This window comes from Dendrobates tinctorius, unplaced genomic scaffold (genome assembly GCF_039654945.1).
Source record: "Dendrobates tinctorius isolate UK_male_01 unplaced genomic scaffold, ASM3965494v1 ptg000209l, whole genome shotgun sequence".
Classification (NCBI taxonomy): Eukaryota; Metazoa; Chordata; class Amphibia; order Anura; family Dendrobatidae; genus Dendrobates; species Dendrobates tinctorius.
This window is the reverse complement of record NW_027361876.1, coordinates 10,247,401-10,275,148: the sequence shown is the minus strand read 5'-3', so window position 1 is coordinate 10,275,148 and position 27,748 is coordinate 10,247,401. Positions and strand designations below refer to the sequence as shown.

General features: G+C 41.4%; 1 protein-coding gene and 1 long non-coding RNA gene across 3 annotated transcripts in view; one reads left to right on the top strand and one right to left on the bottom strand.

Moving 5' to 3' along the window:
* EPYC (epiphycan) overlaps nucleotides 1–9,002 on the bottom strand; it is a 74,023-nt gene extending 65,021 nt beyond the window's left edge. Inside the window, exon 1 of the mRNA XM_073554281.1 lies at nucleotides 8,841–9,002. Within this exon, the coding sequence (XP_073410382.1) occupies nucleotides 8,841–8,999 (159 nt within the window). The 5' untranslated portion in view covers nucleotides 9,000–9,002. The remainder of the gene's footprint in view (nucleotides 1–8,840) is intronic.
* Nucleotides 1–27,748, top strand: part of LOC141058119 (uncharacterized) — a 157,669-nt gene that overhangs the window by 41,537 nt on the left and 88,384 nt on the right. The window lies entirely within an intron of this gene.

Genomic DNA, 27,748 nt, shown 5'->3' with positions numbered 1-27,748 from the left:
TTGATAGTTTCGTTAGCGGTGTTGCGAACTGACCAAACTTTGACAGGAATCTAGAACAAGATACAGTCATCTTCGGATCTGTCACATGGCTTTAGCGGACACCACCATATCCACGTCCCTTAACATCACTCTTTCTCATATTGAATACTTTATGGTTTTGAAAAAAATAAAGGCTTTATTTTTCATAAGTACCCTCACACAGATCTTATGTACAAATTCACTGTATCTAGCAATGTGTGGCTATTTTTTTTCAGATCTAAGCTATATTATACACGGCAACAGCAGAGTGACATAAATTACAGGTAAATAGTCACGCTAGCGTATCTCTGCAGGCTTTGCGCCAGTCACATAACAGATAGATAAATATATGCTATTTATTAAACCAATAGAAAATTATGATTTTTTTATATTGCCTTGCAGAAACACTGCAACAGAGGAGTAATGAAAATTATTGCCACTGCTAAAAGGTCACGTTTGATAATCTCTGCCCAGATTGTGCCAGTCGCACAACTGCTAGATAAAAATATGCTATTTATTAAACCAATAGAATGTTTTATCGCCTTGCTGACACACTGTAACAGCAGACTATTGAAAATTATTGCCACTGCTATATTATAACATTTGCTTATCTCTGCATGGATTGCACCATTCGCACAATTGCTAAATAATGATACGCTATTTATTATTAAACCAATAAAAGATTTTTTATATAGCCTTGCTGACAAACTGCAACAATGGGCTAATGAAAATTAATTCCACTGCTAAATTGTGACGTTTGATTATTTCTGCACGGATTGCAGCAGTTGCACAACTGCTAGATAAAAATACGCTATTTTTTTAACTAATAGAAATTTTGGAGGATTTTTTACAACGCCTTTATGAGACACACCTACAGCAGACTCAGGGAAATTACTAGTAAATAGTGACGTTTCCATAGCTCAACAGGTTTTGCGCCAATCGCACAGCTGCTAGAAAAATATTAAGTACTTAAGCAATAGACGTGAAATATTATTTAGCAATTGGCTTTTAATATGGATGTTCCTTTATGCTGGCACTGAGGAATATTATTTTGGGGAAAAAAATATAGGCTGCTACATATGAATACCATATAGCTAAAAAAATGGTTTTGAATATGCTGGTACTACTTAATATTATTTGCTTCTAAAAATAGCTGATTTGTATATTTTGGTAGTGGACAAAACCCTCCCTATTTCACTGTAATACCACAGTCTGCTCCTAAGACTGACTACTATACAACACAGTGGAAAATAGCAGAGAGCTGCGGCATGTACTTGCAATGATGAGAATATCCAGATGCCTGCCTTTTACTCTCCCTCCTATTAAATCTCTCCCTACGCTATCCCCACCTAACAAAGAGCTAATCTTCACAATCTCAGATCTTAAAAGTATTTTGGAATGAATAACGCTCCCTATATGCTTCTAACACTCTCCCTACGCTCACAGTACACTCTCCATACATTGATTCCAGCTACAATGTGCGCAAGATGGCGCTGGCAGCCTTTAAATATTCCCTATGACACTGGAAGGCTAGCCAATCACTGTAATGCCACACCAAAGATGGCACCAGCATTACTGTGATTGGCAAGCCATCCCAGCATGTTCATTGGCTGCAGATAAAGCGTCAAACATGCTGGCCGAGTCACTCGAATATACCAAGGCGAATATCTAATTACTCGCCGAGTAACGAATAGCCTGAATAGCTTACTCTTTATGTTCATCAATAAAAATTATGTAAATTGTCACAGCAAGCTTAGTTCTTCAACATAGCAATTACAGTCAGGACTGGAACGACGGGTAGGCAAGGGTAGGCACCCGCCTTTACCATTACTCTGCTTGTATTCTCTAACACTCAAAACATTGACAGTCAGGACACAGGCACACAGGTTTAGTAGGTCATTAACATCACTCAACGTTCTTTCTGCCTGCAATCTGGCCATCTTTCCCTTTTACATTCAAGTGCATTTGCATTTTTAAGAGGAAAATACAATTGAAGATGTGAGCACAGCGACAGGTACAAATGAGATCTAATTAGCTCCCTTCTGCTCCACTCCATATAACAGAAAATATAGCAAGATACTCGGCACTCTAAAATGCATAATATGCATTTTATTTAAGCAATCCAACAAAAGCAGTGACGTTTCAGTCCTTAGGTATAGGCCTTTATCAAACCCGATTGCTGATGTGGTATGGCAGATCTTTGAGATGCAGTGCTATAGAAAAGCAAAAATAAGTTGCATGGTGCTGAGTGCAGGGGACATCAGGCGGCATGGTGATATCACTGCATTGTGCCGCTTGTACTAGATATGATGGAAGAGGAGATTGAGGCTGCAGTAGTGGACAAAGAACTAGGATTGAGTGAGCATAAGGGATTTTTTTTTTTCATTTTTCTTATGTTACTTGTTCCGAGAGTTGGATGGTGGAACATACTACTTGGTGCTGGTGGGGGACAATTATACAACCTTTGTATAGGAGACTGTGAGGGTCATTATACTTTATGGGAGTCTGGGGTGACCATACTGTTTGGTGGTCTGTGGAGGCCATCATATTTTATGGGGGGAAGGTGGTGGTTACCATCACACTATTGATTGGGGCTGTGGGGATCATCATACTGTGTTGGGTTATCTGGGGGACATATTACTGTATCGGGTCTGTGGGGGTCATCATACTATATGCAAGGCTATTTTGGACATTATACTGGGTATACATGATTGTGTGGTGCATTATACTTTATGGGGGACTGTGGAGAACATACTGAGAAGAGGGGATTGTGGGAGCCATTATATTGTATTGGAGGGTGTGGGGGACTGTTGCAATATGTTTGGTGCAACAACTTCATTCCTGCCTATGAGTGTTCAGTTGCTAGACTTGTATACTGTTTATAATGTTAACAAAACTCCCAGAGGCTCACACAGGGAGAGTATTATTATTATTATTATTATTTATTGTTATAGCGCCATTTATTCCATGGCGCTTTACATGTGAGGAGGGGTATACATAAAAACAAGTACAATAATCTTAAACAATACAAGTCATAACTGGTACAGGAGGAGAGAGGACCCTGCCCGCGAGGGCTCACAATCTTCAAGGGATGGGTGATAATACAGTAGGCGAGGGTAGAGCTGGTCGTGCAGCGGTTTGGTCGATCGGTGGTTACTGCAGGTTATAGGCTTGTCGGAAGAGGTGGGTCTTCAGGCTCTTTTTGAAGGTTTCGATGGTAGGTGAGAGTCTGATATGTTGTGGTAGAGAGTTCCAGAGTAGGGGTGATGCGCGAGAGAAATCTTGTATGCGATTGTGGGAAGAGGAGATAAGAGGGGAGTAGAGAAGGAGATCTTGTGAGGATCGGAGGTTGCGTGCAGGAAAGTACCGGGAGACGAGGTCACAGATGTATGGAGGAGACAAGTTGTGGATGGCTTTGTATGTCATGGTTAGGGTTTTGTAATGGAGTCTCTGGGCAATTGGGAGCCAGTGAAGGGATTGACAGAGGGGAGAAGCTGGGGAATAGCGGGGGGACAGGTGGATTAGTCGGGCAGCAGAGTTTAGAATAGATTGGAGGGGTGCGAGAGTGTTTGAGGGGAGGCCACAGAGCATGAGGTTGCAGTAGTCAAGGCGAGAGATGATGAGGGTATGGACTAGGGTTTTTGCAGATTCTTGGGTGAGGAATGAACGGATGCGTGAAATATTTTTGAGTTGAAGTCGGCAGGAAGTGGAAAGGGTTTGGATATGTGGTTTGAAGGAGAGATCAGCGTCAAGGATTACTCCGAGGCAGCGAGCTTGTGGGACTGGGGAGAGTGGGCAGTCATTTACTGTAATTGATAGGTTCGTAGGGGGGGTCACGTGAGATGGGGGAAAGATGATGAATTCTGTTTTGTCCATGTTGAGTTTCAGATATCTAGTGGAGAAGAAGGATGAAATAGTGGACAGACATTGAGGGATTCTGGTTAGTAGGGAGGTGATATCTGGTCCAGAGATGTAGATCTGTGTGTCATCAGCATAAAGATGATACTGAAAGCCATGAGATTCTATGAGCTGTCCCAGGCCAAAGGTGTAAATAGAGAACAGCAGGGGCCCAAGGACTGAACCTTGTGGGACTCCGACAGATAGGGGGCGAGGTGAGGAGGTGGTGTGTGAGTGGGAGACGCTGAATGTCCGGTCTGTTAGGTATGATGAGATCCAGGAGAGGGCCAAGTCTGTGATGCCGAGGGATGAGAGGGTCTGTAATAATAGGGAATGGTCCACTGTGTCAAAGGCAGCCGACTGGTCCAGGAGGAGGAGGACAGAGTAGTGTCGCTTGCTCTTGGCAGTTAAGAGGTCATTGGTGACCTTAGTAAGGGCAGTTTCAGTGGAGTGGTGTGACCGGAAGCCAGATTGTAAGCGGTCGAAGAGGGAGCAAGAAGAGAGATGGGAGGACAGTTCAAGGTAGACGTGTTGTTCCAGTAGCTTGGAGGCGTATGGGAGAAGTGATATAGGGCGATAGCATGTGACTGTATTTCCGTTTTTTCCTGTGTCTGTGTATGAGAGAAGCAGCCTGCTGTAGATGATGCACAGATAGATACACACAAATGATTTATTCCTGATCTATTAAGCTTATCATATATTGTTCCTGTTTGTTCCTTAATAAAGATCTATTGCCACATGCTTGGAGAGTATCCTGAATAATCCACAGCAAACAGCGACATATTGTATACTGTATAACAGGGTGTGAGGGCAATCATACTATATATAGGGGACTGTGATGGGTATCTTAATGTATTTAACAGAGATGTAGTGAACATAATGTTGTGTGTAAAGGGGCTGTTGTGGACATTATAACGTGTATGAAGGGCGGAGGTGGACACCACAATGTGTGGGGGACTGTGGTGACCATCAAACTGTGGGGTGGGCAGTGTGAGGCAGGGGCATAGCTTGAAGAGTGTAGTATGAGGGCATAGTGTAAAGAGGGACACAATACAAATAGGGAGAAGGGGCAGCATGAAGTGGGGGCACAGTATGAAAAGGTGTTAGCATGGTGGGGTGTCAGTGTGGAGATATGGAGAATGCAATAGAAAACAGTCAAGATGTGACAGCCATGATATAGGCCTTTGTTCATAGGGGCTTACGCTGTGGTGGTTATATCTCGTAAGGGCAAACAGTGTGGCGGTTATAGCTCATAAGTACAGACAGTTAGGCAGTTATAGCTCATAAGGGTGGGCAGTGTCAAGGCCGTACCCCAGAAGAGTAAACAGTGTGTAGTCCACATACCATATGAGGCATTTTTAGGGCATAGTGTGAAAAGATATTTTCATGCAGAGGGAATTATAAAAACTGTTATGTTTAAAGGCACGGTTTCAGGATGTGATGCAATAGGCCAGAGAAGAGGGAAGCCTGCAAAGATGAACTCTGTCTATGTATACTATTTTTCTGACTGAGCACTCCGCCCTTCATCCAGTGGTGATTTTAATCGCATTCAATCACATGTTTGGTTCCTATCGTCCTATATATATACAGGCTTTATCATGTTACTAGCCAGAGGTCAGTTCACACAAGGCAGTCAGTATAGGGACCCATTCAATCTGACATCACCTTGTCGCTGGTGAATGGGCTCACATCTTTTGGCCAAATTTTGTGCTAAGTATCTCATATGTTTCTCAAGATTGCAAAAGCCATTATGCTATTCATATTTCACTTATTTCATATTTGATATGCCTTATAAAAGTCATTATGAAATGTATTACTAAAGCCATTTTGCTATTCGTATTTCACATATTTCATATTTGGTGTGCTGCCATTTTCTATTTAATATGTAAGTTGCCTTTTGGTATGCACCTATTCAGACTAGTTCTAGATGTGCCGTCAGTTTGTTTTATTATCTGTCTATGGAAAGCCATCATGGTATCTGGACCAGATGGTGATAAAAGGGATGAGAATGAGTCCAATCAGACAACACATCATCTGTAAGGAGCAAAAATGTATGTTTATTTGTGATTTGGACTGCTTCTAATCAGTACTGTGGTTCCTGTATGGTCCGCAGTCTCATGATGGCTGGTAATAACATCTCCCATCATCTTCTTGCCATTGTTAAGGAGTACGGGGATTTGGAGTTCATTAAATACAAATATACAATATAGGCGCTGATCTCTCAAACGATTGCTGTACTAAGCTTTGTTGTTGTAGTCAAGAACTGATGGTTGTTCTTGTGCCATATTCATCTACTTATGATGGTTTTGGAGCCAAACTCATATACTGAAGATGGATGGGTATGATGATGAAAACATCACCAGAACCATCATCACTACATGAATACATCACCAGAAGCATCATCAGTTCATGAAAACTGCACAACAGTCACCACCAATTTTATTTCAAGCTGTATTTGTATGGTAACAGATGCAAACACCATTAGTTTATCCCTTTAACTATAAAGGAGCCAATTTGGTTTCCATTAGGGTATCCATCAAATGCTTGACAGCTTAAATTAAACCAAACAGTCCAAATTATAGTTAAAGGGGTGTTATGAAGTCAAACTAAATTTAATTCTAAATCCCTATTTATTTAGTGCTGTAATTTAAGCTATTTTCTAATATGCTTGTATTTTAAAAATTCCTTACAGTGTCCTAACTACACTAACTGTTATTCTATTGTTTCCCTATTACCTATGTGATGATGCTTTGCTTGAGAATCCCAGTGCATGCTGTGATACTCAAACGAAGCGTCATCAGAGCAGAGGAAAGAGGCTGCAGTCAGGGCCACATCCCCTCCCTGAAAGGAAGCATCATTAATAACTCATTTCAAGAGCTGTGCTCATCCCTGTTATGTCCCTGCTGTGTCCCTCCCAGCGCACTGTGCAGTCTGCACAGTGACAGCGTCCGCTCTGTTTTTCCCTCAAATCAGTAATAATTAGCTGGCAAACGAGCTCTGTCAGAAAACCTGGCATGCAGGAGACCAGTGACGGGGGCGGTGCTAGTCTCCTGAATGCCAAGTATTCTAACACCACTCTGTTGCCGGCCAATAATTACTGATCTGAGCCAACAACAGGGCGGACGCTGTCACTGTGCAGATCACACAGTGCATTGCTCACAAGGAGGGACACAGCAGGGACGACCACAGCCCCTGAAACGAGCATTACTAATGATACTCCATTTCAGGGAGATGACAGAGGCTGTGGCAATTACTGCCATACCTGGTCAGATGATGCTTTATTTGAGAATCCCAGCATGCACTGGGATACTCAAGTGAAGCGTCATTACACAGGAAATAGGAAAAACAATAGAACAGCAGTTAGACAGGGTAGTTAGGGAATGGTAAGGATTTTTTTAATACAAGTATATTAGAAAATAGTTTAAATTATGGTACTAAATAGATATTTAGGATGTAATCTAGTTTGATTTTGGACCACCCCTTTATGCTATATTAGTTTTCATGACTATAGAGTTGGACAGTTAAAATTATAAGATCTCAATGATGAACATCACAATTCAACCATGGTTTCGTGATTCCTATATCTAACTATGCAATTGCATCCCTTTTTTAAGCCATACCCTAAAGAACTCCACTTTCTTACTTTTGAAGGTATTTTTTGTCAAAAAAGGTAACAATTCTAATGGAAAGACTTGTTATAGCTTGTTATCTGATCCATCTGGTGTGGGAGGGATGCATTAGAGGTCTTGGTACCTGTCAGGAACACCGCACTGCACTTGCTCACTGAGCATTATGCTCAAAGATAACTGTGGAGCGGGGCGGTAGCGGTGGACCTGAAGCATGTGACTGCTGGGGGGGGAGTGTCTCCAGAGACCGGCACTTGGGCTAGAGATTCCCAGAGAGTAGTCGGGCAGGCGTAGGTCTAAGACAGGAGCTGGCACGGTACAGGAGGGGCAAGACAGGGGTGTGGTCAGTCACAAAGCAGAGTCTGGAAACCTGAGATAGCAGCGCGGTACAGGCAGGAGCAATGGAAAGGAAGGTCAGGGACAGGCAAAGGTCATAACAGAGAGGCAAAACAAGTGCAGAGTCAGGCAGCAATATCAGAAACAGGAACGGACCAGGTCATACACGAGCAAACATACACAGGCAGACAGTACCCACAGATACACAGGGGTCAGGAACTAAGCCAAGGTCAAAAGTATCACTGACAATGAACAGAGCTCAAATGAGGCTATTTAAAGCCCTCCCAGAACCAGAGAGAGGCCAAAAGCATTAACCCCTGCAGCACTAAACCAGAATTCACATAAAGACCATGACAGTACCTTACATGCCGACGCATTTCTTTGCTAGGAGAGAGAGGAGGCGCCATTGGCCTCATCTGCCATCTGCACAAAAATATCTTGCCCTGGCTACAATAAAGGCCCCTTCCTGCCACCAATGGGTACCTGCGCCTGTATCTGCACATGAGCTAATCTTCTTCAGCACCTATGCAGAACAGCAGGGGAGAGTGTCATGTGGGTATATGGCATAGCAGGGGAGAGTGTCATGTGGGTATATGACATAGCAGGGGACAGTGTCTTGTGGGTAATTCACATGGACACCTTTGTGTTTGCGGTTTACTCAGAAAACCTGTGAGCAGCAGGTGAGCCTCAATGTGGCCATTGTGGAAAGAAGACAGGCCTGCTAAGCTAGTCAACATTTCTTCATACAGTTTCAGAAATGTATGCAATAGAAATTGAAGCTCTAACAGGTAAAGAGACATAATTAAATGTGGGCATCTAGTTTACACCAGTATATTTAGGCATATAACATACTGCTGAAACATTTTACATCATTCCTCAATATTGCTTGCACATTGCACTTCAAAAATGTAGTCTACAAGTTCAAGCAACTGGATGATTAAAATAGTTAATGAAAGAAAATACCTCTCCTTGATCAATATTACTGTTTTCATCATAGTCGTAATTGCTGTACAGATCAACCTCGTATGTATCTGTATCATAGTTAATGGAATCCGTGGAGGGAGCAGCTACCACCGCTTTAAGTATAAAAAGTCCCCAGAAAATATTTGCAAATGTCTTCATTCTTCAAAGCTTTTAAAGGAAACAAAAATATGGAAAAATCTTATCAGATTGAAATTATGATCTCTGCTGCTAAATTGTTCAATCAACCTTAATTATAGTATTTTAAGAGCCAGTAGCCTAAAATGAGGAGCGCTATTCATTTGAGATGAGTAATGAGTACAAAAATATTGCGAGAATCCCAGAGTCTCACAGTAGCATTAATTCAATGATTTTCCCCTCTGCATATAAATGTGAGTACACATAAATCTTGGTTCAAAGCCAAAAAGTCTACAAGTCAACATCTTCAGGGTAGCTGACATTTATGGATACAGTTAAGGTACATAATGCCATTTAACCTAATATTTTTGCTACTGAAAGGTTGATCTTGGCACAGTGCTTGAAGGATTGAATCATCCAAACTTATGATTTGTGATTGCTTACATGAGCTATTGTTTCCTTCAATGAATCCAGCAGTCTCAATGAACAACACTATCATAAGGCATCTGGTTCATTTTAAGCAGCCATAATATTATCTTTTTCAATTTATCGATATAAAGACTGTTCTGAACAATTATCTATATAGTTTTCTTAGCACATAAAATTGCTCCGCGGTCCACATTTTGGGGCTCTACCCTATTACACACTTTAAGAGTTTAGCAGACTGTTTTTATGCCACTCCCTAGTTTACCATTTTTATCTCTTAAAACTTATACATAGCGGAGAATCCATTGGACATTTCTGATACTTGTTAAACTAGAAAAGTAATTAGCAGAACCCATGAGTTCTTTTTCTATTACTTGGTGTTTGAGTTTAGTCCTTCCTCAGTCAGCTCTTTGGTGATGAAGTTCTAACACTCGAACGCTTGTTAAGCCGAGGACATATTTGCCACATATTCGCTCCCCCTGCCTGGGTAAATAAGCTGCGGCACGTGGTGTCCTCTAGAATGATAGTTCTCTGTAAGATGCTAAGGCTTGCATACACCCATACACTTGTTCTATTCATCCACAGTTCTTAGTACCTCTAGTCCAGAAACATTACCAATTCATGTGCCGGAATGAACTGACACATAAACTGAACTTCACCAAGTTACAAGAAAGAAAGCTTTTATGGAGCAGCTTTAGGCATGAGGATATGAAATTCCACTGGGAAAAGAGAGCAGTACAAAGCTTTCACTTATGTCAGATTCTCCAAGATACTTTGTCGTGCACCCATCATGAGAACTCTTCTTGAGTTACCAAATTTCCAATGCAAGGCAACTAAGACGGCTGCAGTATGAAATCTGCACAGCTTGCAAAAAATATAAGCAACCTGATAAAAATAATAATCAGTAGATGAAGTATGATAGATAGATAGATAGATGGATATGGGATAGATAGATAGATATGGGACAGTTGGATAGATAGATAGATAGATGATAGAGAGATATGGGATGGATAGATAGATAAATAGATATATATGAGATAGATATGAGATAAATAGATAGATCTGGGACAGATAGATAGATATGATATAGATTGATAGACAGATAGATAGATATGGGACAGATAGATATGGGATGGATAGATAGATAAATCGATAGATAAATATGAGATAGATAGAGAGATAGATAGATATGGGACAGATAGATAGATATAATGATAGATAGATATAGGATAGATATGTGATAGATAGATATAGGATAGATCGGTATGAGATAGATAGACATTGGATGGATTGATAGGTAGGTAGGTAGATAGATAGATATGGGATAGATATGGGATAAATATGGGATAGATATGGGATGGATAGATAGATAGATATGAGATAGATAGATAGATATGGGACAGTTGGATAGATAGATGATACAGAGATATGGGATGGATAGATAGATAGATAAATAGATATATTTGAGATAGATATGAGATAGATAGATAGATATGGGACAGATAGATAGATAGATAGAAAGATAGATAGATATGAGACAGATAGATAGATATGGGATGGATAGATAGATAAATGGATTGATAAATATGAGATAGATAGAAATGGGACAGATAGACAGATATAATGATAGATAGATATAGGATAGATATGTGATAGATAGATATAGGATAGATCGGTATGAGATAGATAGAAAGAAAGATAGATATGAGATAGATAGATAGACAGATAGATAGATATGGGACAGATAGATAGATATGGGATAGATAAACAAATGGATAGATAAATATGAGATAGACAGAGAGAAAGATAGATATGGGACAGATAGATATAATGATAGATAGACATAGGATAGATATGTGATTGATAGATATAGGATAGATCGGTATATGATAGAATGAAAAAATAGAATGAAATAGATAGATATGAGATAGATAGACATTGGATGGATTGATAGATAGATAGATATTGCATAGTTAGATATGGGATAGATAGATAGATATAGGATCGAAAGAAAGATAGATAGATAGATATGGGATAGATAGATAGATAGATATGAGATAGAAAGAATGAAATAGATACATAGATAAAGAGATAGATACATAGATGAATATGGGATAGATATATAGATAGACAGAAAGATATAGATGGTACATAGATTAGATAGTCAGATGAATACCAGATGATAGCTGGATAGATGAAAATATAGATAAGAGATAAGGAATATACTAACACATTCAAATTGTACCTTTCACTATTATTTTCCAAAACGTAAACTAAATTAAAATCTTCTTTATAAAATCATTTAAAGTTGTTCAAACATTTTGCATTGCCTTTGTTTTACTATATCGCTAAAAAAAAAAAATATGCATCTATGTATCAATTTTGAATCAACAATTGAAAAGTTTTTTTTTTTTTTTTTTACTATTTTATCAGTTGTAATTTTTGGAAGCCAGTAAAACAAATAACGACTAAACAAATCTAGCATCATTTTTGCAAAAACCATTCATGTCAGGAGACAACAAGAAGGAAACTTACCTTGGCTCCTGTTTTCTGGAATGGCAGCAGGTTAGATAGAGTGCAGTGCAAGTGGGCTGTGACCTGACCAATTACAAGTCATATCTAAGTCTGGAGGAGGCTGGTACTGACTGCTGTATCAACTTGGAATTCACACCATGAAATCGTTCACTTCACGCAACAGAATTGGTAATGCTTTAAATACCTAATGTGATACCCACTATGCATTGGCACTGGATTCTAAAAACACGTCTGAGCCTAGAAGTTTGTTTTACGATATGAATACCTCCATTGTGGCACCTAGCATGGGAACTTTGCATTGATGTTATTAGGTTACAGCATGTTGCATAGAACCAGCGATATACTGAATGAGCAAGCTCTGATATAGTTCAGATTGAAAGTTTCTACACAAAATCCATACAAAGGGCTGAATGATAATATTTCTTTGAAAGTCATCTAAATATTAAGCATTTATTTGTCCTACTGAAATCTACTCTACAGTATAAAAATAACTGTACATCCAATGGCGAACACAGACAGAAAATGGCCCCTGTGCAAAAACAATATATGGGCCCTTTGCAGCTCAAGAGCTCCTAAAAAATGCAAAATTGCACCAGCTTTGGAAGTAGAAATGGGCCCCCTTACCTCTTGGGCCCTTGTGCGGCTGCACAGGTTGCACCAATGATATGTCCACCCCTGTGTACATCAGTTATGCAACCCAGGTATTAGAAGATATTTTGATGATTAAAAAGTCGGCCAGATTATTTTGTTCCCACATTGTGGTTTATTCTGAATATTTCTGCATAAATTTGACCCAAAACTACCTCAGATTTTCACAAAAGTCCTAAAATTAGATAAAAAGGACTAAATCAAACAAATGAGTCAAAAATATTTCACTGTCATTTTTAGATGAGAAAAATGTGGCAATTGTACATGTGAGTGGCAAAAGTATGAAAACATTTTGGATTAGCAGATAACATCAAGGTGAAATTAGAATTTAGTCTTTTCAATCTATGGGATGACAATCGGGCGTAAGTGATCAACCTGTTTTATATAATCATTTACCGTTATCCTCTGTACGTGTGCGCCATTTGTCGATTGTGGGTGTACAGAGAGGGTTCATGGGATGAACTCGCCCCATACATGGCAGATAATGGCTTTGTGTTACAGCTATGACCTGCCTAGTAGAACCATGGGTGATAAAAAGAGCCACCTCAGATTGCTAACTTGCTAAATGCCGCTCTCAAACTCTGACAGCAGCATTAACAGTACTCCGAAATGGGGGGTGCATTGATCTATGGGCCAACCATGTGATTATGGGGTGCTGATGGGTTGCTGTAACGGCTGGGGGTCTGTTTAAGGCTTCCCCGCCTGAGATCGTGATTTTTACTATATGCAGCAATAATATTGTAAAACTAATTTCTAAAGAAGAATGTCAGTATTGCATTCTTTTCATATGTCTATATGTCTATCTAGACAGAAATATAAAAATAGCTATGGCTCTGGGAAGAAGGGGAGGAAAAAATTAAAGTGCAAAAATGAAAATTGGCCGTGTCGACAAGCGGTTAAAGAACATGGATCTCTTTCACACATTTTTGTGGAAGTGTATCATTTTAAGAACTAAGAGATCTTTGAGAACCTTAGAAAGTTGTAGATGCTGGAAAAGGTTACAAAATCCACAGTCATAAAGATTGTGTACAAATGGAGGAAATTGAAGACCATCATTACTCCCTCCCATGAGTGGGTCAACCAACAAAGATCATTCGAAGAACAAGGTGTATAAGTGTCTCTGAGGTTACAAAATAATATAAGATAACCTGTGTGCAACTAAAAACCTCTCTAGGCTAAGGTTAATTTACATCGATCCACCATTAGATGAAAACTGAACAGCAATGTTCTTCATGGCTAGATGGCAAGGAAAAAGCTAATGTTCTCAAAAATAAATATTCCTGCTCATCAACAGTTGGCTAAAGATCAACCAAAGGTTATTAGAACAATATTTTGTGCAGATTGATCAGCTTTTCAGTTTAAAAGAGAAGCATTATGTTTGAAGAAATAAAGTCAGTGTATTACAGAGTTAAAACCTCGTATTAAAGAAACAATTTATCCAGTTTTATTGGATCTGAACCAAAATGGGTTCCAATCATTAATGGATTGAATGAATTCCGAATTATACAATCAAATTCTAAAGTTAAATATCAAGGCATTTGTTCATGAACATAATTTCCTTAAATTATAAAAATGGTCCAAAAATTATCTGCAACAGGCTTGCCATTCTCAAAATGATTAAACAATTACAAAGGATTTTTATCAAGCTGTTCAAAGATTATCCCTTTATTTAGGGGACAGGAACAAATTAGTTATTTTCAAAGTGAAGACACAATGGCTTGTCAACCAGACTAGCAAAAATTATCCTTGCCAGCAGCAATACATTATAGTTATACATCAAACTGGATAAGCACATGAGATGTGTGTGGACATCTAACGACAATGGCAGCGACCACTGAGTAGAGAGCAGTATGGAGCAGGCAAGGGGAGGGCTGGCTATGTAGGGTCAGAAATGGCAGCCTCGCCTGCAGCAGTAATATATAGCACAATGAAACACAGTGGGCTGCCAAGAGATATGTGACTGCCATGGGTCGGCAGTGGCAGCAGTAGAAGCCACACAGTAGAAGAATATGACAGGCCAGGCAAGGCAATGTCTCACAACTAAAGATACTGTCACACTTAGCGATGCACCAGCGATCCCGACAACGATATGACCCGGTCAGGATCGCTGGTGCATCGCTAAGTGGTCGCTAGTGAGCTGCCAAACAGGAAGATCTCACCAACGACATAGCAGCGGTCGGCAGTCGCTACTTACCTGTCAGACGAGGTGATGAAGACGTCCTCCCACCCGCGTCCACGAGTCACTCGTCGCCACAGGAGGAAGCCCAGCAGAAAGCTGATGACGAGAAACGGCCCAGGCCATTCTCGTGCAATCAGCGATAACCAGTGGGGGAGCCGGTCGGAGGTAAGTATCACACATAGCGATATCGCTAGCAATATCGCTGCTACGTCACAAAACCAGTGACGTTATAGCGATATTGCTAGCGATATCGCTTAGTGTGACAGGCCCTTTAGAGTCCTTTCCTGCCAAGGAGCTGTGGTATGTTGATATCATGTTCCTGCATGGTCAGACACAGCCATTACAAAGTACATAGCAGGTGCATATTTATAAGATTATCTCAGCACAGGAACATTTTTGAACATATTCAATTGTGGAACTTATATTTATTCCAAGATTTAGTGATTAAAATGTCCTTTGTTCATGGGATAACCCCTATAATGATGGTTCAAATGAGCAAACACTTTCTTGGCCATAGCCACCACCTTCCTCAAATGAGTATATTTCTTAGTGAAAATTTTCACAATTAAACTCAGGGTGTATGCCATGCAGAGAGAGTGAGTTATTTTGCCCAAATATTAGGTAACCAGAATGTTCCAAGCACAGTCAGCCACTGCAATTCCCAGTTCCACTGGATAAGGAGCCAACCAATGTGAAATTTGCCACTTTATGCACCATAGCAAACATCCTCTATATGCACTTAATCTCTGATATTTTCAAGCAGCAAAATGACATAGCAGTAGTGATGAGCGAACTCATGGATATTCGAATTTAAGCGGACTTTTAAAAAGTCCAGTTCAGTACTCAAACTTGACCCGAACTTGGGGTTACCTGAAAAGAATCAGTGTAATAATCTGCTGACCACCTTCTCTCTCTTTACAGGCCGTGTAATACTCTGCAATCTTTTTGTCATGATCCAGACAGGGTTTTGGGTCTTGTCTCTTCTTTCCTGATCTGGTCATTAACTTTCTCTGCCTCGTTCCCATGTCGGGTCTTTCTCTGCGCTGCTTCCTTTAGGCATTGCCAGTTATATTTCCTGGCTACGGCATGTGTAACTGGCTCTGGTGAAACCCTGATTTGTCCTGCTGCATTTAGCTGTCTTAGCCCATGTCTGTTCATTCCTCTCTTACCCGCCCCGACTTTGTGTGTCCCTGGGTGTTTGGATTCCCCAGCACTCGACTCTGCTTTGGCTCTGACCTGATTCTGTCTCTTCGTTCTGGTACTTCTGCTACGGACATGTACTGACCTTTTGGCGTTCCTCTGACTCTGTGTTTGGGATTCCCCTTGGTACTATGCTACTCTCTGGTATCGACCCAGCTTGTCAGACTATTCTGCTGCCACCTGGTGGTAGCCTCGCTGCAGTTCTGCCGGTCTGCTCTGAGTAGGATTTCAGCCCACTTTCCACTCTGCTTCCATCAAGTGGAGCTTGCATTTAACTGCAGCGTGACATTATAACTGGCCTTAGGCAGATTTTTTTTCTTCCCTTGTTCCTCTCTTTATGGATCCGCTTCATACCCTGGCAGATCAGATGTCTAATTTGACTCAAATGATGTAGGATTTGTCTGTGGAACATAAAGCACTGGCCACTTCCGATAATCAACTAGAGAGGGAACTTACTGAGTCAATTAATTATTTTCATGATTCTATGACACAATCAACCTGTAAGCACTCGGACCCAATGGATGTCTTTTTACACTCTCCTGAACCTACAGTCAGGCTCCCAGATACTTTTTCTGGAGAAAAGGAGAAGATTTGTATCTTCAGGAAGAGTTGTAAGCTGATTTTCTCCCTTAGACCCGATCCTCAGGTGATGAGAGTCATTGGGTGGAGATAATTATTTCTTTACTCTAGGAGGGTCCTCAAACTTGGGCTTTCTCTTTACCTGCTACTGCGCCTGAACATGTGTCTGTGGATAGGTTCTTTGAGACTTTAGGACTAATTTATGATGAACCAGACCGGGTCAGGGTGGCAGAGGACACAATCATGGGTCTCTCCCAGGGTAAACTCACTGCCGAATGGTATTGTTCAGAGTTTAGATGGTGGTCCACCAATGTGTCCTGGAATGACTCTGCACTTAAGATGTCAGTTCAGGAGAGGACTGTCAGATCATCTTAAGGACACTCTGGCTCTCCATTCACCACCCAGCTTCTTGAAGGAGGCCATGACTCAGACCATTTGTATGGATTGGAGGTCGCGGGAGAGAGGAGTAATTCAGCGAGAGGTTCCTTTACATCCTGCTAATTCCAAAGTGATGCCATATACTGAACCTATGGCGGTTGGGGCCACTAACTTCAAGTAGAAGCAGAGGAAGCGATGACATGAAGGGAGATTATGTTTTTATTGTAGAAGTACTGGACATTGGAAAAAGGACTGCCTCTCTTGCCCACCAACTAACAAGTTGCCGGGAAAGACCTAAGTCTGGGTGATTGCCGAGGTCACCCAGACTCTCAGGTACCTTTTTCCTCTTTTCAAAAGATTTTGTTGGAAGTGGATCTTTGTTGTGGGGATGGTTACACACCCACTTCAGCTTTTTTGGACTGTGTGTTGTCCATGAACTTCATTGACTCGAGCTAAGTGTCCAAGAGTAAGATAGGAACAGTTAGGCTTGAAACCCCAATCCATATCATTGCCATTGATAAGACACCGCTGGTTAAGAATATTGTTAAGTTTGGCTCTGAGGAGTTTCTCCTCAAGATGGGTTCCTTGCATCAGGAATGAATTTCATGTTATGTTCTGTATAATCTTCCAGTGGGACTGGTGTTGGGATTCCCCTGGTTACAGTTGCATATCCTGTTATTGACTGGGAATCTTGGGATATTGTGAAATGGGGCCCTAATTGTTCAAATGGTCGTCTTTCTGCTATTCTGGTGTCATCCATTAATCTGGAAGGTATTCCGGAGTACCTGAAAAATTTTAAAGACGTGTTTTAAGAAAAAGAGGCTGGGACCTTGTCACCACATCACTCCTATGATTGTACTAGTAATCTCATTCTGGGTGCTAAATTGCCCAAGGCCCATTTGTACAATCTTTTTGGCCCGGAATGTACTGCTATGAAAGATTATATCTCAGAAAGTTTACGTAAACGTCACATCCATACCTCTCCTGTCGCTGCCAGATTTTTTTTGTCAAAAAGAAAGATGGTGGTTTACACCCTTGCCTCGATTTTCGGGAACTAAATAAAATTACAGTGAGAAATACCTACACCCTCCCGCTTATTCCAGATCTTTACAACCAATTATCTGGGGCTAAGTGGTTTTCTAAGTTGTACCTCAGGGAAGCGTATAATCTTATCCATATTTGGGAGGGGAATGAGTGGAAAGCGGCATTTCTCACCTCTGAGAGTTTGTTTGAAAATTTGGTCATGGCTTTTGGTCTCATGAACGCGCCAGCGGTTTTTCAAAATTTCAATTCCTTGGGTGGTTTATGGTGGTATATCTAGATGACATTCTTGTATTTTTATCTGACAAAGAATAACACATGCGTCATTTACATGCAGTTCTTCAGATGTTACGGGAGAACTCTCTGTTCACTAAACCTGAGAAGTGTTCATTTTGTGTCCAAGAGCTGTCCTTTCTGGGGTTCATCCTTTCTGCCAGTGGGTTTTGTATGGACACTGTAAAGGTACAGGCCATTGTTGATTGGGTGCAGCACAGAGACCTCAAGGGTCTTCAGCATCTTTGGGTTTTGCCAATTATTATTGCAAATTTATTAAGGGGTTTTCTCAGGTGGTCAAGCCTCTCACTGATCTCACTCGTAAGGGGGCTGATCTTAAAAGCTGGTCATCTCCGGTAGTTGAAGGCTTTTCTACATTGAAAAAATGTTTTATGTCTGCTCCTGTGTTGGTCCAGCCTGATCCGTCTGAATTATTCATTGTAGAGGTGGATGCATCGGAGATGGGATTGGGGGCGGTGCTGTCTCAGCGACCAGTCACTTTGACTAACATTAGACCTTGTGCCTTTTTCTCCAAGAAATTTTCTCCTGTGGAGAGAAATTACAATGTCGGGAATCGGGAGGTATTAGCCATAAAATTGGCTTTTGAAGAATGGAGGCATTTTTTGGAGGGGGCTGTTCATCGGATCACGGTGATTACGGACCACAAAAACCTGACTTACAATGAGTCTGCCAAACGTTTAACTCCTAGACAGGTGAAGTGGTTGCTTTTTTTCACGTTTTCATTTTTCTATCACCTTTCGGCCTCATTCCAAGAATGTCAAGGCCGATGCCTTAACTTGCAGCTTGGATCTGATATCTCCTCCCAAACCTCCTTCCTCCATTCTTCAGCATGGGGTGATCATGGTTGGAGTGTCTTCCAAATTGCAACTTGAAATCCGTGACGTTCAGTCTCTTGTTCCTCCGTCATTGCCCAACAAGCTCTTTGTCCCAGTACAGTATCGGATGAGGGCACTCCGGGAGTTCCATGAATCTGATCTCAGTGGACACCCGGGAGTCGCAGCCACCCAGAGAGCTATTGCTAGACTGTTTTGGTGGTCCTCCATACGTGTGCTCTTGCTAAAGTCTCCCATAACCAGCTGGCTGGGTAATTGATGCCATTGTCAATTCCGGATAGACCTTGGACTCATTTGTCCATGGATTTTATCATTGATCGCCCTCCTTCCAATGGCAAAACTTTGGTCTGAGTAGTGGTTGACAGATTTAGCAAACAGGTGCATTTTGTTCCTTTGGCAGTACTACCTAACGCTGAAACACTATCTAAGTTATTTGTTTATTGAGCACTTTGTGGGGTTGCATGGCGTGCCTCTGAATTTGGTGTCTGACAGAGGGGTGCAATTCATGTCCAAGTTTTGGAGGGCATTTTGTAAGAGATTGGGTATTTTGCTTAACCTTCTCCTCGGCCTACCATCCCGAGTCCAATGGTCAGACGGAGAGTACCAATCAGTCACTAGAACAGATTTTGTGGTGTCTTGCCACGTCCCAGCAGGATGATTGGTCTTCTCCATTGCCCGTGGATGAGTTCACATTTAATAATCGAGTTAAACAGTCCACTGGCACCTCTCCGTTTGTCTGTAACTACGGTTTTCACCCCCATTTTGATGAATTTTCCAGGCTGTATTCAGGGTGTCCAGGGGCTGATTTGGTGGTTCCTCGGTTGGGGGAGGTTGGAGGGAGGTCCAGAAGAACATTGGGGTGGCTCAGGGCAAACAAACATTTTGCTGATAAGCGACGATCTGTAGGACCTAAGTTTCTGGTAGGAGATAAAGTGTGGTTGTCTAAGAACATATGTCTGAAACATCCTTCCGTTAAGCTGGGTCCCAAGTTTATTAGCTCAGTTGCCTTTCGTTAATGCTTACATCCGCCTCTTCGTATCCCCAATGTGTTCCATAAGTCCCTTCTTAAATCATTTGTACCTTCCTCTGCTGGGTCTCCACCCCCTCTGCCTCCTATCTCTGTGGATGGACAAACTGAGTACGAAGTTGAACGTATTGTCGATTCTCGGATGGTTCGCAGTTCGCTTCAGTGCTTGGTACATTGGAGGGATTCCGGTCCTGAGGATCGATCTTGGGTCCCGGCATGATCAGTCCATGCTGATCGGTTGGTTTGGGCATTTCACGCATGTTATCGTGGGAAATGTGGGAGTCCAGTGCCCCCCCTTAAGAGAAGGGTACTGTCATGATCCAGACAGGCTTTTGGGTCTTTTCCCTCCTTTCCCAGTTTGGTCATGTCAGGGGTTAACTTTCTCTGCCTCGCTCTGGTGTCAGGACTGCTATTTTGCTGCGCTGCATCATTCAGGCAGTGCCAGTTATATTTCATGCCTACGGCATGTGTAGCTAGCTCTTGTAAAACCCTGATTTGTCTTGTTGCATTTAGCTGTCTTAGCCTGTGTCTGTTCAATCTTTTCTTACTTGCCCCGACTCTGTGTGTCCCTGTATGTTTGGATTCCCTGGTACTCGACTCTGCTTTGGCTCTGACCTGATTCTGTCTCTTCCTTCTGGTACTTCTGCTACAGACAGGTACTGACCTTTAGTGCTCCTCTGACTCTTTGTTTGGGATTCCCCTTAGTACTATGCTACTCTCTGGTATTGACCTGGCTTGTCTGACTATTCTGCTGCCACCTGGTGGTAGTCTCACTGCAGTTCTGCTGGTCTGCTCTGAGCAGGATTTCAGCCCTCTCTCAACTCTTCTGCCATATAGTGGAGTTTGCCTTTTACCTGCATTGCTGCAGCATGACACTTTTGGATTGAAAACAATGAGGAGAGGATCAAATAGTAGATGCAGCCATGGTGTGAGGGTGTGATCATTCTGTGTCTGAGTCCAATTGAAACACATTCCTTTAGTGCAAGCAGTAGTGTTGAGCGATACCATCCGATATCGTGAAATATCGGATCGGATTGGATTGGACCGATACCCAGAAAGTATCGAGTATCGCCGATTCAGATACCGGAAACCCCATGCAAGTCAATGGGGCACAAATATCGGAATGAAAATAAACCCTTTTTTTACTTGCACATCCAGTTCAGGAGGGGGGAAGAGTGTGGGCGGTGTGTGGGCGGACACTGTGCGTGTCTGTTTGTGCGGGCGGGGTCTGTACGGGCCTGCCGGGGGTCTGTGCAGGCCTGCCGAGGGTCTGTGCGGGCCTGCCAGGGGTTGTGTGTGTGTGCAGGCATCGTCCGATGGGACTACAAGTACATTAGCCAATGATGGGACAGTAGTAGTAGTCCCATCATCCGGCTAATGTGTTGAATGTAAAAAACAAAACAAAACATACATACTACATACAGTTGTGGCCAAAAGTATTGACACCCCTGCAATTCAGTCAGATAATACTCAGTTTCTTCCTGAAAATGATTGCAAACACAAATTATTTGGTATTATCTTCATTTAATTTGTCTTAAATGAAAAAACACAAAAAGAATTGTCCTAAAGCCAAATTGGATATAATTCCACACCAAACATAAAAAAGAGGGTGGACAAAAGTATTGACACTGTTCGAAAAATCATGTGATGCTTCTCTAATTTGTGTAATTAAAAGCACCTGTAAATTACCTGTGGCACCTAACAGGTGTTGGTAATAACTAAATCACACTTGCAGCCAGTTGACATGGATTAAGTTGACTCAACCTCTGTCCTGTGTCCTTGTGTGTACCACATTGAGCATGGAGAAAAGAAAGAAGACCAAAGAACTGTCTGAGGACTTGAGAAACCAAATTGTGAGGAAGCATGAGCAATCTCAAGGCTACAAATCCATCTCCAAAGACCTGAATGTTCCTGTGTCTACCGTGCGCAGTGTCATCAAGAAGTTTAAAGCCCATGGCACTGTGGCTAACCTCCCTAGATGTGGACGAAAAAGAAAAATTGACAAGATATTTCAACGCAAGATTGTGCGGATCTTGGATAAAGAACCTCGACTAACATCCAAACAAGTTCAAGCTGCCCTGCAGTCCGAGGGTACAACAGTGTCACTATCCATCGGCGTCTGAATGAAAAGGGACTGTATGGTAGGAGACCCAGGAAGACCCCACTTCTTACCCCGAGACATAAAAAAGCCAGGCTGGAGTTTGCCAAAACTTATCTGAAAAAGCCTAAAACGTTTTGGAAGAATGTTCTCTGGTCAGATGAGACAAAAGTAGAGCTTTTTGGGCAAAGGCATCAACATAGAGTTTACAGGAGAAAAAAAGAGGCATTCAAAGAGAAGAACACAGTCCCTACAGTCAAACATGGCGGAGGTTCCCTGATGTTTTGGGGTTGCTTTGCTGCCTCTGGCACTGGACTGCTTGACCGTGTGCATGGCATTATGAAGTCAGAAGACTACCAACAAATTTTGCAGCATAATGTAGGGCCCAGTGTGAGAAAGCTGGGTCTCCTTCAGAGGTCATGGGTCTTCCAGCAGGACAATGACCCAAAACAGAATTTGTGATTGCAATCATTTTCAGGAAGAAACTGAGTATTATCTGACAGAATTGCAGGGGTGTCAATACTTTTGGCCACAACTGTACATACTACATATATGCTACATTCATACAACATACATACATGCTACATATATACTACATTCATACAACACACATACATACTACATATATACTACATTCATACAACATACATACTACATATATACTACATTCTTACAAGATACATACATACATACTATACACATACTACATATATACTACGTTCATACAACATACATACATACTACAAATATACTACATTCATACAACATACATACTTCATATATACTGCATTCATACAACATACATACTACATACATACTACATATATACTACATTCATACAACATACATACTACATACATACTACATATATACTACATTCATACAACATACATACATACTTCATATATACTACATTCATACAACATACATACTACATACATACTACATATATACTACATTCATACAACATACATACATACTACATACATACTACATATATACTACATTCATACAATATACATACATACTACATACATACTACCTATATACTACATTCATACAACATACATACATACTACATACATACTACATTCAATACATTCATACATTCATACAATACATACATATAGACATACAGTACATATAACATAGAGTACATACTCACCATCAGTTGTCACTTTGATCACCGAAGCCAGTGTCATCTGTAAAAAATATTAAAATGACAAATAACCGATATACTCCCTGATCCGCAGAAATCCACGAGTGTCCCACGACGATCTCCCATGGAGAACAGCAGCATCAGCTGATGCGACTGCTCTCTAGGGGTCCCAGTAATACAATGACGGGAGGTAGGTATCCTTCCGCACTGTATTCATCCGCCACTGTAAAAAAAATAGTCCCTAGTCTCACTTTTGGCATTGCTCTGTGAGAAAGTTCCCACGCAGCTTTTGCCATAAAGTGAGACCAGTGAACTATTGTAACCTCTCAGTGATGCACTGCAGGATATCGTCGTGGGACACTCGTGGATTTCTGCGCATCAGGGAGTTTATCGGTTGTTTGTTATTTTAATATTTTTTACAGTGAGATGACATTGGCTTCGGGGATCAAAGTGACAAGTGATGGTGAGTATGTACTCTGTTATATGCACTGTATGTCTATATGAATGTATGAATGTATTGTAAGTATTATGTATGTAGTATGTATGTTGTATGTAGTATGTATGTACAGTATGTTGCATGAATGTAGTATGTATGTAGTATGTAGTATGTATGTATGCTGTATTAATGTAGTATATATGTAGTATGTATGTATTATGTAGTATGTATGTATGCTGTATGAATGTAGTATATATGTAGTATGTATGTACAGTACAGACCAAAAGTTTGGACACACCTTCTCATTCAAAGAGTTTTCTTTATTTTCATGACTATGAAAATTGTAGATTCACTCTGAAGCCATCAAAACTATGAATTTACACATGTGGAATTATATAATTAATAAAAAAGTGTGAAACAACTGAAAATATGTCTTATATTCTAGGTTCTTCAAAGTAGCCACCTTTTGCTTTGATTACTGCTTCACACACTCTTGGCATTCTCTTGATGAGCTTCAAGAGGTAGTCACCGGAAATGGTCTTCCAACAGTCTTGAAGGAGTTCCCAAAGATGCTTAGCACTTGTTGGCCCTTTTGCCTTCACTCTGCGGTCCAGCTCACCCCAAACCATCTCGATTGGGTTCAGATCTGGTGACTGTGGAGGCCAGGTCATCTGGCGTAGCACCCCATCACTCTCTTTCTTGGTCAAATAGCCCGCCCTTACACTGCCTGGAGGTGTGTTTGGGGTCAATGTCCTGTTGAAAAATAAATGATGGTCCAACTAAATGCAAACCGGATGGAGCAGCATGCCGCTGCAAGATGCTGTGGTAGCCATGCTGCTTCAGTATGCCTTCAATTTTGAATAAATCCCCAACAGTATCACCAGCAAAGCACCCCCACACCATTACACCTTCTCCTCCATGCATCACAGTGGGAACCAGGCATGTAGAGTCCATCTGTTCACCTTTTCTGCGTCGCACAAAAGCATGGTGGTTGGAACCAAAGATCTCAAATTTGGACTCATCAGACCAAAGCACAGATTTCAAATGGTCTAATGACCATTCATTGTGTTCTTTAGCCCAAACAAGTCTCTTCTGCTTGTTGCCTGTCCTTAGCTGTGGTTTCCTAGAAGCTAAGAGATGTGTCTGCTGCTAGAACTCTGTGTGGCATTGACCTGGTCTCTAATCTGAGCTGCTGTTAACCTGCGATTTCTGAGGCTGGTGACTCAGATGCACTTATCCTCCGCAGCAGAGGTGACTCTTGGTCTTCCTTTCCTGGGGCGGGCCTCATGTGAGCCAGTTTCTTTGTAGCGCTTGATGGTTTTTGCCACTGCACTTGGGGACACTTTCAAAGTTTTCCCAATTTTTCAGACTGACTGACCTTCATTTCTTAAAGTAATGATGACCACTCATTTTTCTTTACTTAGCTGCTTTTTTCTTGCCATAATACAAATTCTAACTGTCTATTCAGTAGGATTATCAGCTGTGTATCCACCAGACTTCAGCACAACACAACTGATGGTCCCAACCCCATTTATAAGGCAAGAAATCCCACTTATAAAACCTGACAGGGCACACCTGTGAAGTGAAAACCATTTCCGGTGACTACCTCTTGAAGCTCATCAAGAGAATGCCAAGAGTGTGCAAAGCAGTAATCAAAGCAAAAGGTAGCTACTTTGAAGAACCTAGAATATAAGACATATTTTCAGTTGTTTAACACTTTTTTGTTAATTATATAATTCCACATGTGTTAATTCATAGTTTTGATGCCTTCAGAGTGAATCTACAATTTTCATAGTCATGAAAATAAAGAAAACTCTTTGAATGAGAAGGTGTGTCCAAACTTTTGGTCTGTACTGTATGTAGTATGTATGTAGTATGTATGTTTGTATGAATGTTGTATATATGTAGTATGTATGTAGTTTGTATGTTGTATGAATGTAGTATATATAAAGTATGTATATATGTAGTATGTATGTATGTTGTATGTATGTAGTATGTATGAATGTTGTATGTATGTAGTATGTATGTAGTATGTATTTTTTTTTTTCACCTTCAACACATTAGCCGGATGATGGGACTACCGGCAGCCCGCACAGACCGCGCATCATGATGACATCATTTCAGCAGCCAATCACAGCCATGCCATTAGTTAACATGGCTAACACAACTGGCTCATTGCATTATTGGAACTTCCGATTCCGGTATTCGATATTGTAAAAATATCGGTACTCGGTATCAGAATTCCAATACAGCGAATATCGGCCGATACGTAAGACTACGTGCACACATTCAGTATTTGGTGAGTTTTTTACCCCAGTATTTGTAAGCCAAAACCAGGAGTGGGTGAAAAATGCAGAAGTGGTGCAAATGTTTCTATTATGCTTTTCCTCTGACTGTTCCACTCCTGGTTTTGGCTTACAAATACTGGGGTAAAAAAACTCACCAAATACTCAATGTGTGCACATGGCCTTAGTATGTCTGCATTTTCCATGGAGAGGCGCATGTGCCTATCAGTGACCCAGCAGAACTGAAAACATGCTCTGACATCACACTAGCAGCCGGGCAGGTCAGCCACCTCCAAAGCGTGTAAGGAGAGGTCGGGCCAAGTGTTCAGCTTGGACACCCAATACTTCAGTTCTCATTAATTATCAGAAAGGACGCATGTATGGTCACTTAAGTACCCCTTGACCAATTTCTGCAAATTCTCTTTCCTTGGCATTGTTACAGGCACAGATAGCCCTTGCTGTTGTGCTGGTTTATTGAAAATTGCCCAATTTGTTCAACATCTCTCACCATTATCCCTTGGTGTTGAAAACAGCCACTACCTCTGTCACCAGCATTGTGTGAGGGTGATGTTTTCAGCAACTGATCTACAACAGTCCTCTTGAATGATTCCATTGTATACCTCTTTGGTGACTCCAAAAGGAGAGAAGGATATTTCTCCTTGTACCGTGGATTGTGAAAGGTGGCCAACCAATATTGGTTGTTGGATAAAATGTGTATCACATGAGGGTCTTGCCACAGACACTTACACATGAACTGTGCCATGTAAGCCAAGCTGCAAAAAGGCAAATGTTCTTTGTCCCCAACTGTAGGAACAGTATCCATCCTCTCCTCATGCTGACTCGCCTCCTCCTCCATCTCCTCCTATCCAGCCCATGCAGGCTGCAAACACATGAAAGTTGGGGTGATTGTCCCCTCTGTAGCATTAGGAGTCCCCTCTGTAGCAGAGAAAAACAAGTCTTGCTCCTCATCCTCCTCATCTTCCTCCTCATCACCCAATGTTGCCTCAGAATATTGGATGGGCTGGGTAGTATCACCCATTGTGAAATCTAGCTCCATACGAACATGCTGAGCACTCAAAGATTCCTCCTTGAGATTGTGCAATGATTGTTTCCCAGTTACGGTGTTGGTGAGAGCATGGTTCAGATTGTTTAACACATGCTTGTGTAACACAGGGATGGCACACCAGGCAAAATAGTGGCGGCTGGGAACATTGTATTGTGGGACAGCCACAGCCAAATGGCAACATCTCCACAGCAAGCAATTTGACAATGTGTGCGTTTAGTATTTGTGCTTATGGGTGCGTGGCTGGGTATTTACGATTTCTTTCTAAGCTCTCATGTACAGACAGTTGGACACTTTGCTGTCACGCTAGCACCTTATAGGAAGGAGAGAAATCCGGCTTTCAGGGTCGCGCTGTTCCAGTCCAAAGTTCACAAGGAGTTATTCCAAGGACCAAGCAGTGATTATAACTTCCTTTTTATTCCATAAACTCTACGCGTTTCGTGTACACACTGTACACTTCCTCAGGAGCAAAAGTTACACTGGCATCACATTCCATTCTCCTTATATACTAGCTTCCCCAGGAAGTGAGGTAGATGCTCATTGCACTTAAAAAAATTCACACATAACTATCAACATAATGTAAAATCACAAA